At 38.8% G+C, this 16,241-nt stretch overlaps 1 protein-coding gene across 2 annotated transcripts in view; it reads left to right on the top strand.

Moving 5' to 3' along the window:
• LOC150077611 (dual specificity protein phosphatase CDC14C-like) overlaps positions 1–16,241 on the top strand; it is a 271,240-nt gene that overhangs the window by 70,322 nt on the left and 184,677 nt on the right. For both annotated transcript variants that reach the window (XM_090386870.1, XM_090386869.1), the window contains exon 3: positions 12,108–12,183. In XM_090386870.1, the coding sequence (XP_090242996.1) occupies positions 12,108–12,183 (76 nt within the window). The remainder of the gene's footprint in view (positions 1–12,107; positions 12,184–16,241) is intronic.

The raw sequence follows: 16,241 nt of genomic DNA, 5'->3' as shown, positions 1-16,241 counted from the left end.
GTCAACTGCACTCCTGCCACTCATAACAAAGCCAGTTATCAGTTCGGCAAGTGCCACTCCAAATATACAGGAAGATGGAACGGACAACTGTGAGAGTTCTGCTGCCTCAGAGGTTCTGTCCCTCTCATGTCCGGAGATTCCTCATGTCCCATCATCATATCCTCCTCAACCTGCTTTCATTTCAATTACTGCTGAGCAAATCATCAGCAAAAACTTAAGAGAGAAAAACAAGATAGCAGAAGTATCCTACAGACTGCAGGACCCTAGTTCCAATAGTATTTTGCCTTTGCCAGAAATCTCGAATGGGACCCACACTACTGGTAATAATGTCTGGCAGTGTACAGCACCTTGCTTTACGAAACGCAAGGGTCGTGGTACTGACATTCGTAGCACATCCAACTGAGATTTAAATAGGCTGGCCAAATATAATATTACAGCTGTTCCTACACGAGAGAAGATCTTTATCTCTGGATTAGGCCCTGCAACGCAGCCCAGCAACATCAAAGACGTGTAAAACTGAGTTTGGATTAACAGCAGAAGTTAAACAATTAAAAACGGGGCATCCTACTTGCGCCTCATTTGCTGACACGTGCCCAATGGGACAGTCCTCGTTGCTACTGAATTTTCAGGACTGGCTGGCAGGGTCGCTGGTCAAAACATACAGGGATAGATGGATGATAAAATCAAGATCAATTAAAATTAACCCTTCTAAAACGTCACAGTAGCAACCAAATCCTCCCCCTTCTCTGAGATGGGACTGGCAGCGTGCTGTATTTTTTCCAGGACGTTTGAAGCATTTCCAACAAGCTTCACATGCTACAAACCTGCACGATGATGACTGACTGACTACATTTGCCTTGTTGAAATGTTACACAATAACATACAACTAAACATTCTCGCTAATCTGCTTGAATACAAATGTGTTGGCACTAGAAGAATTGAAAAACTGGGCAGAGGAACCATGATCCTGTATAAAGATGAATATCAGTCTACAAAGGAACATCTCTCCAAATCAGATAATTTTGAAGCCACTTGTGCTACCTTTTTTCAATGAGAAAATAAAATTACAAATCTGTCTTATATACCTGCCTCATGAGCACACCAGATATTCAAGAAATGAACTCCTTGCATGGCTTACCTTTAACCTCAATCCAGCCGTAGATATGATCCTGTTAGGAGACGTTAACATGCCAATTCCAAAACATACCGATGCAAAAAGAAATCTTTACAATTCTTGTACAACTAAATCTGAAACAGCTGGTTACTCCAGCAACTATTATTATTATTATTAAATCTGTTTATTATTATAGCAAGTGATTGCTCTCACCCCTTTTACACAGCCGACCGGCTAGAAGGGTGTACAAAAATGCAAGAATGGCAATTTTTACAATGCAATATTTACAAATCATGTTTACAATATTTACAGAAGTGCGAATCATTTACAGTATTATTTACAGAATGTAATTATCTACAACTTTAGAAGAGGAAATTATTCACAGTGCCATCTAAAAATAGATGTCCAACAGCTATTTTATATTTTGGTCATTCCTTCCTATTTATAAAGTTCAAGTTCCTAGCTTTTTCTAGTTCAAGCTTCTTCATACTTCTATAGTCAAATGTCATAAATCTCCTTGAGACCCTTTTCCAGATGCAGAAAGCTCTCAACAATAAGGAACAGCTGGGTATTATCTTCTTAGACATATCTGCAGCTTTTGACAGTATCTCGATAACGGCTCTGGAACAAATTTTACTTTCTACTTCAAAATACAAGGCAATCTCCTGAAGATTTTATGTAGCATTCTGAAGGAAAGACGCCTCATAATCCGTAATGACGATTTTATTGCCATTACTCCATTTCGCAGGGAGTGCCACAGGAAGGCGTTCTCTCATCACTGTTATTTGCTGCATCTCTGGAACCATCTTTTGCATCCCATCAAGTCAACTTTATTACATATGCTGATGACCCGAAATTCTTCGTCAAATCTAAAGATCTACAACAAGTTAAGCAAACAAATCAACAAGCCAATAACACAATAAATGAACTGGAGCACTACCTCGATTGTATTGGACTACGTTTAAACCCAAGCAAATCCGCCCAGATGATAATTACAAAGAAAAAGAGCAGGAACAATATCTCTATGCTGGTAAGCGGATGCGAAGTTCCAAGGGTTAAATCGCACGTAGACCCTGGCCTAAAATGGGATGAGGGACTAACATTCTCCGAGCACTATGATTACATCAAAACTAAAACATATACAGCACTCTGGGCTGCCAAACAGGAGTTAATTGGCATTAAAAACCCAGATCTTGTTAAAAAGTATATCTTGAAATGTATATTTCCCATCCCACTGTATGCTTCACAGATTTGGTCCTCTGCCCCACCGAGCAACCTTAAAGCTTTCCTAAGTATTGAATACTGGCTCTTGAGATGGCTGAACAGGATCTCGAATCACCCGTTTACTATCTCTAGAGCCATCCTACTTTCCAATCTCAGCATTCCTCCCTGGAAACAGACAATTAACACAAGAAACATTTTCACATTAGCCCAACTGCTAACAGGAAGATTAGACGCTCCCAGTATTGACGGTTTGTTTCACTCTCGTCGAGAAGCCACCAGGATTGCTGAACCAAGACATCCTCTTCAAAAGATCTTAAACCTGGAGCGCCTAAGTCGATTTTTTCCAGCAAACACAATAGAACTCTTCAATCAACTAAGAATTGAACCAGAAAAGCTCTGTAACGAAGAAGCCTACAGATTGCAAGTTTTTGCTGACTCCTATCGTCTCGTGCAACTCTAGTGCACAGCCACTCGGCTCAAAAACCGCATTTAATTTTGATCCCTTTTAACTATATATTCTCGGTACTCTAGATGCCAACCTAAGATGTCAAAATTTTAAATATTCTATTATAAAATCATAATTACTCATGTATTCCAAAATTCTGTATTCAACCTTTCAGGGTGAACGTCCCATGAACTTTGTAACCTTTTGGTCATGGGTCCGCTTCACACCTTAGAGTGTAACTCTCACCCTTCTAGCCAATGGCTGTCCCAGGGGTGTCTCTTCAACAGAGAAATAAATGGATAATAATAATAAAAAAATGCGGACACTTGAAATAGTGGCGTTTAGTTACAATTTGTGCAGCCAGAAATAGTGCGTATTTTGAAAATGTCTTGAATTTTAGTGATTTATTTTGGCAGTCTACCACCTAACGAGTACTACACTTAATTGATGCGATTTTTCGTGTTGTTTATTTGACATTGACTTCGTGTTTTATAAAATTACTATTTTTCACCGGGAGGGAATTTTATTCCACCTGGGGTGAAACTCACCCCCCTGGATTCAACACTGGTCGAAACTGTTTTGGGGATGACTTCTTGCTTTAAAATGTGAATCCAGGTTGGATCGATGTTTTTTTTTTTCCGATAAATACCTGGTCAGTCATGGTTTTGTTAAAATATTGGTCAGTTAAAGCTTAGGTTTGGCATAGTTAAATATCTGCCCTTTTATGGTTTAGGTTCATTGTCAGCGTCTCAGCATTACGTTGAAACGTCCATGTTTTATCTAGTGATGTATGTACCATACATGCATTTTGTAAATAAACTTCTAGACAGTCCCAACATATCAAAGTGTTTTTCATGAATTTTATTTAAATTTATCCCATTGATACACCAATCATAAACGATACCAGTAAATTTCAAGGTTTAGCTGTATGTTCAGCTCGCACTGTTCAAATTAAGCAGAAAAGTAGTGTTTCCCCTCTTAAAACTGAAATATCATTCGCAGAAAATAAATTCGTTGCATCATTGTTCAAGCGGATTGAAAAAGCCCTTTTTATATCTAAATCAGGAATATGAAGCGCGAAGTATCTTCGGAAACTGAACAATTTGAACATCCTAAATCAGTGAGAAAGAAACTTTCAAAACTCCACCACTTTTTTATATTTTGGACATCTCAGTTAGTTTCGCATGTTATTGCTCCTCTCTGGATTGGTCTTAGCTTAAACTTTGAAAATGATGTAAGCGGAAGATTTAAGGTTAATATATTTCAAATTATATTTTTTGAATTTATTTTATATGTATAAAGCAACAAAATTGAAGAAGAGTATTCTTAAATACAGTATGTATGTGATTACTTGCTTTTAAACATTTTTATGTGTACAGTGTAATTTTAATCGTAAATTGCCTTTGCGTGTGTGAGTGATGCGTGTAGGTGGTATTGCTACTGCCTTAAATGGGTACTGATGGTTTTTGCATCATTTCTACTGTCTATTTTATGGTAAGTATAGAAACGAGACAGATTCTGCATTTCAGATGATGGTTGAAAAGATTAGTTTACAAGACTACCTACATCATTCAGTGATTGGCGACACCTCTTTTTCGTACATCTCTCACAACGCCCTAATAAGGCTACAAAAGTGTGGCACACAATCGTAGGCTGCACTTGCACTGACTGAAGCCAATTATATGCGAGGAATGTAGTCAGTTCGGTTTTACGCATTTAAGGAATATTAGTGATGTACGCTATCTATTTATGATTAAGATTAGAAAAATAATATATATTGCTCGATTTCCAGTATGATCGGGAAAGGGAAACTCATCGGAACTTTTTTAATTTTGTCGTGATGTTTCAACTGGTTTGCCAACTTTGGCAAAGTACGACACTGTAAAGTAAGTGACGGGGGAGGGGGAATGAATCAACCTCTATCATTCCTGACCAAAGATTCCAGATCCTTGGTTGGGAATCCTTTGGAACAATAAGCACCATGATCGCAACTGCCATTTCACTTCTTTGAAGGAAATACTTATCGTAGCGACGAAACTTCTGATTTCTTCAGTGTTTTATTCACTTAATCATCGACGATATAACGAACTTGGTAATTGCCAGTGGTGTCTGGGGCTGCTGACCTTCCACTGTCTATGATCCATTTATAGGAAAGCGAATGCTTTCCTATAAATAATGGAAAAATATTCTTGGGATAATGAAAAACTTTCTTGAAAAGAATGAAGGCCGACGAAGATACCCTCCTCCAAATTCACTGCTGCTGATAACTGCCTTCCTTGCAGGCATCTATCATTTCAAATTTTCTTTCTTTCTTTTTTTTTTTTTTTTTAAGTCCCACGCCCTTCCGTTTATTATCCATGCCAGTAAACCTTAGCCTAAAATGTATTTTTACGCATTTTCCCCATGGAAAGTTTTCTTGACATCATTTTAACGCTTTTACACGTGCACAGTTCAGTCTGCAATGGTTATTTTTAAAATTACAACTGAGTGTTGGCGACTAACCCATAAGAAGTTAGTCAGTGTACGTAGTGCGTTACGTGCGTCAGCACATAGTTATAATACATGGGTAAAAAATACATAAAATAAAAGAAAGCGCGAATCGAGAGCATTCCGTTTTTGAGCATCTCCTACATAAATAAATTTTCTGTTTATACTCCTGGACGACCAAACAGTCAGGAGTTAACAAGATAGACAGAATACAAAAAACAGCACCGTATTCAGCAGTCACGGTCTTGAACCCCGGTCACTCAGGGCACGTGTACTTATGCACCCGCGCGCCTGACCACTAGGCTACGGCGGCCCTTCGAACATTGGCCACTCCTTACTCCCTCTAACTAGCGCATTGTAAGAAACATAATAACTTATACTTCAACTACAACGGTACATGGATATTTCCGGATTTCTATTGGTGTCCGATTTTAGTGAAATTTAGAAAAGTTCGAAGAGTCTTAACAGAGCGAAATTTAAAATTTCATGAAAATCCATGCACTGAGACATGCGGACGGACGTACAAAAAATAATTATTGGATTTCTATTGGTCTCATTTCTGTGAAATTTGTGATGGCTCTAAAAATGTTCCTAAAGGCCTAAATATGACATTTCAAGATTGGGAGTTCCGTTCATTGGGAATCGAGTTGTTACATGCGGATGACATGGTGAAGACAGCAGGGGCATTATGCATATAAAAAAAGGCAAATCGAGTTATGAGGCTTTAATCACGTTTTCATATTTCTTTTCATAACTTTAAAAAACGCAAATATGATTGGATGTGCCAATTACATTTGCGTTTTAGCGAAATTTTCACTATAGCGAAAATGTTTCTAGAGCTAGGTCGACTTCCCTTATTATGAGTGCGTTGTAAGTCTCGCGTGAACGAAATAGTTTTTGCAAAAAAATTTAGTACAACGAATTACTTTCAGATTCCACATATGCGCATAAATTTACTGGTTCACAACGAAAGAAACTTTTGTTTCGGAAGATTATGGAAAGCATGAACTTTTTTATTATTGCACTCTGCATCCCATATTGTAAATATGATTATGGGAGCATTCGCTTGCATAAAAATATAAAACTTTTAAAATATGACTATCCAACAAAAGAATTCAGTATTACACGCGTTACGTTTTCCATATTGCTGAATGAATCATATGCCCTCACCTCTTGTTTATGTAAGCTATAAACAAGAGAGAATCCTAAAAAATCATAATAATAAAATAAGAAATATTACTAAAATTATAGTATGTAATTATCATATAAGGATATATATTGAATGGATGCTATTAAGGGGTAGCACCATTTCAATATATCCAAATAGTAATCAGCAAAAGCCATCTGTTTTGCTCTTCTTATATACATGTAGATAGCTTATGTGATATGTATGAAAACAAGACAACTTTCTTATTTCCATTGATCCGATTTTAATGAAATTTGGAAAGTCTTGACAAATCTTTCTAAGAGCAAAATAAAAGATTTCATGAAAGTCCATCAACTGAAGGTCGAGCTATTACATGCGGATGGATGGACAAAGAAATAATTGCCAGATTTTTACTGGTCCAATTTCATTTGAATGCGAGTTGGCTTGACAAATGTTTCTAAAAGAGCCGAATGTAAAGTATCATGGATATCAACTACCACTTTAAGTTATTACATGCGGACAAACAAAAAATAATATAACTGCTGAATTTCTGTTGGTTCGATTTTAGTGAGATTTGGGATGAGTCGACAAATCTAAAAAGACCCAGATATAAAATTTGATAAAAATCCTTCAGTAGGAGTCGAACTGTTTATATGTTGGAGAAATAAGAGGCATGAATACCAAGGTGCTTTGCTTTATCTTAAGCTCCTAAATGCTACTTCTGCATTTTTTTTTTTTTTTTTTTTTTTTATATAAACCGCAAACACGAGAGGTATTAGAACCTATAGTACTTAGTACCGTGATTGGGTTGGAGGTTGAGAAGACGAAAGAAGATATTTGTTGACATTGGACTTGAACTTCTGTAGACTGTAATTTTCAGGAAATACATACGAAGAAAGGTTGTTAGAGAAAACGGCAGTTGAATGAATAAACGAGGAAGATGTAAAGTTATTTCTGTGAGTTTGAAGTTGGACAGTAAATGGATGATGGCTGCACGTGTTCGGACTGTTTTGAAAGAGAGAGCGGGAATTATAGAAGCCAATTCAGAAGAACAGTGCCCATGGAAGTATCTATCGAAGAGGCATGCAGCAGAAACAGTGTCTATGACACAGCGAGTGGAGAGACTCTGTTAGAGATGAATCATTAATTAACCTAACTGCCCTCTTCTGAATGGAATCAAGAAGCCTGAGAGAGGTTTTGGGGGCACCACCCGAGATGTGGGAACAATATTCCATGGCAGGGCAGATTTGCGATTTATACAGAGTAAGGAGCTGTTTGGAAGAAAAGTAACGCCGAGAGCGAAAGAGAAAACAAAGTTTTTTAGATGGAGAGGAAGCAATATTTGTAAGGTGCTTGTGCCAAGAGAGAGATTAGAATTCAGGGTAATCCCCAAAAGAGGTATATCATTTCGCCTAGAAATCGGAGTGTCACCAAAGATAAGCATAGGAGCAGCAGAATCCTTTTTGCGAGATATAAGATAAAACTGAGTTTTAGAAGGGTTGAAATCAACTAAGTTGTCTTTGCCCCACTGGAGAATTATCTGAAGATCGTCATTTAAGGAATTGGTAGCAGATTTTTCAGAAGTTGAAGCTGATTGAATAGGGCAAGGTTTCTCAAAATGGAAAGTAGAATGCAATGTGCTATCATCGGCAAAACTATGGATAGGATTTCCAGTCAATGGAAGAAGGTCATTAATATACAAGAGGAAAAGAGTGGGGGAAAGAATTGAACCTTGGGGGACACCAGCATTAGTGGAGAAGTTAGAAGACAGACAGCCATCTACCATCACCCTCAGTGAGCGATCAGAGAGAAAACTGGATAACCAATTACTAAAAACAGTTGGCAAGCCATAAGATGGAAGCTTGTTTAGAAGACCTTTATGCCAAACACGATCGAAAGCCTTTGAGATGTCAAGAGCAACTACTTGTGTTTCACCGAACCTTTCCATTGAATTAGTCCACAAATGGTACCATAAGCCAGAACGTCACCAGTGGATCGACACTGACGGAATCCATACTGGCGATCGTTGATCAGACGGAAGGTTTCTAGGTAGTTTAAGAGTTGGCAGTTAATTGATTTCTCCATTACTTTAGAAAGAGTAGAAGTAATTGCAATGGGACGATAATTGGATGGGAGGGATTTGTCACCCTTTTTAGGAACTGGCTGGATATGAGCAAATTTCCAAGCAGAAGGAAAAACACCTTTGGAATAAGAAAGTGAAAAAAGGCGGAAAAGAATAGGAGTAAGTTCAGGAGCACAGGTTTTGAGAACAAGTGGAGAAATACCATGAGTATCTGGAGCTTTCTTAGAATCAAGATTCGTCAAAATCGTTCTGACATCCTGTTGACGGAAGACCACAGGAGGCATTGAATTGTGAGTGTTGGGAATGGTCGGAGGTGTTTTACCAAGATCATTAATACATGAGTTGGAAGAAAAATGGGATGCTAGCAGGTCAGCTTTATCCTTGGCTGAAGTGACAACAGAACCATCTGGTTTGGATAGAGGTGAGAGCAGAGATGGGCAAAAGTTGCGGCCAATAGCTTTGGCAATGGACCAGAATGCTCGGCTACCATTAGGGCAAGAAGCAAGTTTTCTACTCTTAGTCTGTTCAAACTCTAGTTTGGACTGATTTATAACTGCTTTACAATTGTTGCGAGCTTTGGTGTAGGCAGAAAATGAAACTGAAGAATTAGAAACAAGCCAATTACGATATGCAACATTCTTCTCTTGAACAGCCTTAGCACATTTATTGGAAAACCAAGGTTTAGATAAAGGACGAGATTTTAAAGTGGAGCGTAGGATAAAGGATTCCATTCGTGGAAGAATAATTTCACTGACACGATCTCAGCAAACGTTGACATCAGAAGTTTTGAAACAGTAATCCGACCAAGGAAAAGAAGAAAATAAATCTCGCAGGTCATCCCATTTTGCATTCTTGTAATGCCAAACAACACCAGGTTGGGAATAGCCATGAGATAAAGGCTCCACTGGAGAAGAGACAATCACCAAGTTGTGATCTGAAGTGCCTAAAGGACCTCTCACTTCGACCGTGTACTTAGAAGGGTTGTTTGTGAGAAAAAAGATCAAGCGTGTTGGCTGTATGATTAGGGTTGTCCGGTATTTTTGTAGGTAAATGAACAATCTGTGCAAGGTCATTAGTAATTGCAAAAGCTTGCATCTCGACCAGCTGGGTCTGTGTGACTAGAAAACGGAAGCCAGCTGGAGTTGTGAAAATTAAAATCACCAAGGAAAATTACCTCACTGTTAGGAAAGTTGGACTGGAGAAAGTCAAGTTGCAGAGAGAGAGGAAGTCTAAGAGCTCCAAGTGATTTGTGGAGATGGGAGAACGGTAGAGACATCAGATGAATTTGACACAATGAGGTAGAGAGATTTTAAGCCAGAGAAGATCAAAGAGAGGAGATTCCAAATTGTTAAGTCTCTGACAGGGGAAATCAGAACGGACATATGCACAAGTACCACCTTTGAGGCGAAAGGAATCATACAGCGAATAATTTGGGCATCTGAAATGAGCAGTAGTTGAATCAACCGATAACTCAGATTCTGTCAGAAACAGTACACGGGGTTTGGCAGACTGCAAGTGGAAATGGACATCGTTGAGATTAGAATTGAGACCACGTATATTTGTGAAATGAATTAGGAAGTCCTTGGGAGGTTTAGATCTTTTCGCAGATAAGCTTGCTCTGAGTTTGACAATTCATGGTGTATTCAATAGCAAGAAAAAGTGAGTGGGACATGCTGTATGAAGTAATGAATTTTGATGTGGCATACACATGGTAAGAATATACCCAGATCCTAGACATAACGTGGCCTCGACAATGCTCCCCGCATACACCCTACTCGGACTCCCTGCAGTCACTATCTGGCAGAGTAGAGGTAGCAAGATTATACACTAGCTGATCCGGAAGCCGCCTAGAGAGTTACCAATAGGTTCGGTCCGGTGTACCAACTGTCAGCCGGCCTGCGAACACCGTTTTAGAGCTGTACCCTTGAAATGTAAGGAATATTGTATCTCGCCACGATGTTCATCATAACCTCAAAAGTCATCAATCATATTGCATGATGGGAAAGATAGGGAAGGGTCGACCGGAACTTAGCTCTAGAGACTAAACAAGGGTTCCACTACTTCAAGCCACCAATAAGCAAAGTGGTGGTATTGCACCGATTGATGAGTCATCTACCACCTAGTACTGTATGGTAATATAGAAGGGCGGCCTTCCTCCATGTGGTGTGGGCGCCACACCTCGACCCCTGCTTACGTTGGTTCACACCTGGGTGGTCACCCACCATATACTTGTGCATGGAGTTTATACCCAGGATTACTAAGTCCCACCGTCGTGAAGGTGCAAACAGAGGATTTGGCTGTCACAGACCGTCCGGACTTCGCCGAAATTGGGTCCACTTGACTTGAGTGTTACCCGAATATCAGTTCCATCAGCGTTTTAGACTCCCAGGTAGCAAGTACAGCTTTTCTGGTATATCTGAGAGAATGTCTCTGACAACCTCAAGGAATTTAGTTATAAATATAGAAATTAATTTTTTTTTCTCATATCAGTATTTCCACAGAAATTAAATTTATTTCTAAATGTTTATATTAATCAGAAGAAATATCGAAGACTTACTGCTCTGTTGAACTCGGATTTGAATGTATTAAGCATGCAGAGGCCTAATCGTTTGTCAACCAACGGAGCCCGGAAAATGTTCTGCATCTGTGTTGCGTGAGGGAGAATGAAGTCCGATTATTTTGCCATGCTCCTCTCGATCCTTCTCCAGTGACACATGATCCTGCGGCTGTAGACACACTTCATGACACAACGATTGAGAGATATCTCAGTCCTAATGATGAGAGACGCGAGATCGATATCCCTACAAAATCTTTTTATAAGAAAGTGCCGTAAAGAACGGGCCCCAGTTCTAGGTCCGTCCTTTACGGGCGTTGTCGATGAAAGTGGCAGTGATGGCCTTTAAATAACTATTATCTACTAGTCATTATGGTTGAAGTGAGAAGAAGCAGGACCATTGATGGCGAAACCATTTTCAAAAGAAAAATTTAATTTTAAATAACACAGAATGCAGAGGTTATCTTCAGAATTAGCATGGACATTTCAATCTTGCGTCTAGAATTGCGCACCGAATGGAGAGTTAATCTATGTTTACCCGCTGTACTCGGGCAGGGTTAACCCGCTGTACGCGAACAAATCAAATCACCACTTCTGGCTGCTCACTGCATGCAGGAATTCATTGATGTTCTAATTGCCAAAATTTAATTTTGTATTTACTAAACCTGATATACTTTGTTGCCTTGGTTTGGGTAATTTGTCTCCCCCTCCCCACAAATCTGGACGTGGTTGCTTTGTGTTCGCTATCCTGCTCCCCAAGATCGACTCTGATTTGTGTGTGTGTGAGATATTAACGTTACAGCAGATTACATAATTAATCGAGCTAGCCATAGCCTAGTGATCAGGCGCGCGGGTGCATAAGTACACGTGCCTTGAGTGACCGGGGTTCAAGCCCGTGACTGCTGAATACGGTACTGTTTCTTGTATTCTGTGTATCTTGTAAACTCCTCTGACCGTTTGGTCGTCCCGGATTATAAACAGAAAATTTATTTATTTTATTTATTTATGTACACCGAATGGGACGTTTTAATGTACGCATTCTTGTATTTTCAGGTTTTATGAAGACTTTGGTCCTTTGAACATCGCCATGTTGTACCGTTATTGCTGCTTAATAAATAGGAAGCTCAAGGTGAGGACACTTGTAATGAAAATGTTTGTTCTTTTAACTTATATATACTTATGCATTTTAACGCATGATACCTTTTTATTACAGCTGAGTACAGTTGTTTAGTACAGTGGAGTTTATTACAGTTTGTCTCTGGCGAGGGTTGCATGGTTTTGTCTCTGTTTTCGTTCCCTCCCCCAAATCACAAGTAAAACAGACCACAGAATATACAATTTACAGAAACATTACTAATGCCTTGTGTCTTTTTGACTTCAGTGTGCAAATTACAAACGCATCAAACCAAACAATTGTTCTGCGTGTATAGTCTTTCCATATGACACATGGCCGGCCGGGCTAGCCGGGTGGGTAAAGTGCTTGCCTCGCAACCCAAAGGTCGCGGGTTCGAATCCTGCCTCGGGCTTGGATCAAAGTACTGTAAAAACCTTTGGAGGTGCATTATGGCCACAGAAGCCGATTCGCCAACAACTACCAAAAAAAAAAAAAAAAAAAAAAAAAAGGTACATGGGGAAAAATGGACTTTACTGTTTAACTCTGGTTTTGGGCCCCCTACCGCTCGTGATTGTTATACAAACTGATCCTCTTGGATCTAAGTGACCCTGAAAATTAGATCTAAAGGGAAATTCAGTAGTGCATCGCCATTTATGAAAATATCTGTTAACTTCAGAAAAGGACTCTTACCCATGTATCTCTGCGACAGCAAATGATGGCCAGATCTAGCTCCGCCTACTGCTTCTCGCTGTTTGGCTGCTAATCATCACTATTTTGCATTAGAGTGAATTCCATTCTGCAAGCGAGTAGAGCCGGCAGGAATACGATAGACTGGCCGGTTAACCTGCCCTTTGTTTATAGTAGGAGTTTTCAGACTTTCATTTCCTCCAGTGGAAAAAAAAACAAACAAACAAAAAAAAAAAAAAAAACAGGTCATGTTAAATTACCACTAAATTGGGACGAATTCGAGGGAAAAAAGGTGCATGCTTAACATACGGATATTTTTGCTAGAAACCGTCCCGAATTTGAAGGCTAAACTAACCTTTTTCGTTTTTTATACCAGTGGAAATGAAAGTCTGTTAAGAAAAACGCCTACTGCAAACAAAGGTCAGGTTTACCGACCTGCCTATCGTATTCCTGCCGGCTGTACTCGCTTGCAGAACGGCATTCACTCATACGCAAAACCAGCAGTCCATCTTAGAATCTTACCAGTAATGCCAACCTGTTCAAGCTTTTTTTCCAGTAATCCCTCACGAGTCAAATGCTGTGCTAAAATCCAAATAAACTATGTTAAAATTGTTCCCTACAACTGCTCATCGGTAACTGTCAAAAAGGCGTATTAAATTAGTTAAACATGATTTTTCCCTTAACAAAACCATGTGTGTACTTCAGAATGCTATATCTATCTAAATGTCCCTGGATTTCACGCATAATCACTGCCTCGGAAATATTTGTACCACTGAAGTTAGACTAACTAGTCTGTAGTTACCAACTTTACCCTTAGAACCTGCTTTACGTATTGGCGATATGTTGGCATTTATTCAAACCAAAGGAATCTCCTCCTGAATCCAAAGATGCTCTCATAATTAACCTCAACGGTTCAATACACCCCCTCAAAACTACCGGTTATATGCCATCAACTCCGGCAGCCTTACTTGCTTTTATGCTCAAAAGCTTTTCTAATAAACAATCATCTGTAATTACGAAATCACTAATTTCATCTGGCTCAGCCTCACTTGCATAACCTCTTCTCTGCATGAAGGGTCTTTCGTCAGTAGAGACTGATGCAAGTATGTACCCATTCAATTCATCCGCAACATCAGCTAGGTCATCTAAGACTTTCCCACACTTTTTTGGTGTTATCTTTGCGTTGCATACGCGCAACATATACGCTGTCTCTGATCCCCGCGCCTGTTTAAACATCACATCACACAATAAAAAGAAATGGAATAAAAAGTTAAATGTTTCATTACTTTCGTGCATCATATCTTGCAATAAAATGAAACCTTGAATCCAGTGAAATATCAATGCAAGAGATATATTAAAATGTTCCTAACGTTCTGAATATATATATATACTGTATATATATATAATAATCATCAGCCATTTTCAATCCATTGCGGGATTGAAGGCATCTCCAGCAACTTTCCAGTTCCTTCTGTTTTGTGCAATGGCCATCCATTTACTCGTGAATTTCACATGTCCATCTCCGTCGTCTTCCAGGTTTTATTTTAGCTGCTATTGGGTACCATTCTGTTATTTTCTTATAGTCCATCTGCTATCATGTCTTCGAGCATGTGCCCTGCCCAAGTCCATTTCAGTTCTTTAGGTTTGATAAGAATGTCCTTTTGTGTTTGCTGCCTAATCCATGTGTTTCTCTTCTTATCCAACTGCCTGATTCCTAATATAATTCGTTCCATTCTTCGCTGTGTAGTTTCAGCTTCTCTTCCATTGTTTTGGTGCGTGCCCAAGTTTCACTTCCATAAATCATGGTGACATTGGTTCGTTATTTTACATTTCAGACAAATTGGGATATTGCTCCTATATTTCCTGAATACTGTACTGTCCTTGAATCAATCAATGTAGAACTTCGGAAGTTCTACATTGATTGATTGATTTCGGAAAACAACGTTATATCACATTTGAGTCATATGTTGTATTCCGAAAAATGGCGGCGCACACATTTATGCTGTATGAACGACTGTTACTACAGTACTGACGTTTTTCTTTTTGTTTCTTTCCCTTTTGCTCTCTTCATTTGGAAAACTTTATAACTGATGGTATTTCTTGAGAAGGGGCTGCGTGTAGGAGTAAGTACGACTTCTACTTTTAGAAACGCTTGGATTTCAGATTTGAATGCAGTTTATCTTTTTTTTAACATTAGCGTTGAGCCCATGTATAAGAGCCCATGTTGAGCCCTGCATTTTCGTTGTATTTGACCTTAGAAAAGAACTTGCACATTATGTCAGTCGCATACATTTGAATTTTAGCGTCGTTCTGTAGCAAGTAAGGTGTACAAACAGAAAGTTGTTAAAAAAAAAAAAAAAAAAAGTCAAATGACAGATAAAGTTTCCTTTTGATATATATATATATATATATATTTTTTTTTTTTTTTTTTTTGTGTAATGTGATTTGAGGATTTGTGTAATGCGCCGCTAAAGAATTTTGTCCTTGAATGGACCTGGAGGGAGTGTCACGTGAGACACTTAAATTCGCTGGCAACTTCCCTTTTTAACGTATTCTTGTATAAGATTAAAGTAGCGTACAATATTTAGTGCGTGCTAATAAAGATTGCAGCATGTGTTTCGGATGCTTTTATTCTAGTGGCGCATTGTTTGCGATGGATTATAGTGGTTGACTAATTCGCGATTTCAACATACTCCTTCCTTTTGATTGTCCAACAGTTTCAGCAAATTCACTTCCTGGGTGGACCTGTTTTCTAAAGTTACTGTGGGCGTTACTGTGTGTTTTTTGAAACCTTTTCTCGAATGCTATTGCGTTTCCTTTACCTCCCACCGATATACACATCTGAAACAACTGCAGGCCGCAATGCTCTAGTTAGAGGTTTGAAAAATACCAGTAAGTTCAAGTGAATAGGATTGGTTTTCAAAATTGCCCATTTTTAAATCAATACCGACTTCCCCGCTGGTAAAAAAAAAAAAAAAAAAAAAAATCTATAACTGGCACACAAATGTTTTATAAAGTCTGCAACGAATCTGTTAATGTGTTTTGCATCATGGCATACATTGTGTTTTATTTATCCTTGAGTCGATGTGCATATAACATCTCGATATGTTATGGTAGGCGTGGTGAAATAATTAAAATAGGTTCAAGGATTCCTGGAAAGGACCTTAGGTTATATGGAAAAATAGAGATACTCTATTTCGGTTACCATTTACGAGTATCTCTAAAATTAGAGATACTCGTAAATGGTAACCGAATATAATAAACTAATAGTTACCCAAATTAGTAACGTGGTGTAGCGGTATCCCCAGGGACTCACATCTGTTGAGTATGGGCTTGGCACACCCAAGGTCCTGAGCTGGATATCATTATTCTTCTATTTCTTGGTG

This window comes from Mastigoproctus giganteus, chromosome 12 (assembly GCF_048544385.1).
Source record: "Mastigoproctus giganteus isolate SK-2022 chromosome 12, ASM4854438v1, whole genome shotgun sequence".
Lineage (NCBI taxonomy): Eukaryota > Metazoa > Arthropoda > Arachnida > Uropygi > Thelyphonidae > Mastigoproctus > Mastigoproctus giganteus.
This window is presented reverse-complemented; position numbering and strand designations above follow the sequence as displayed.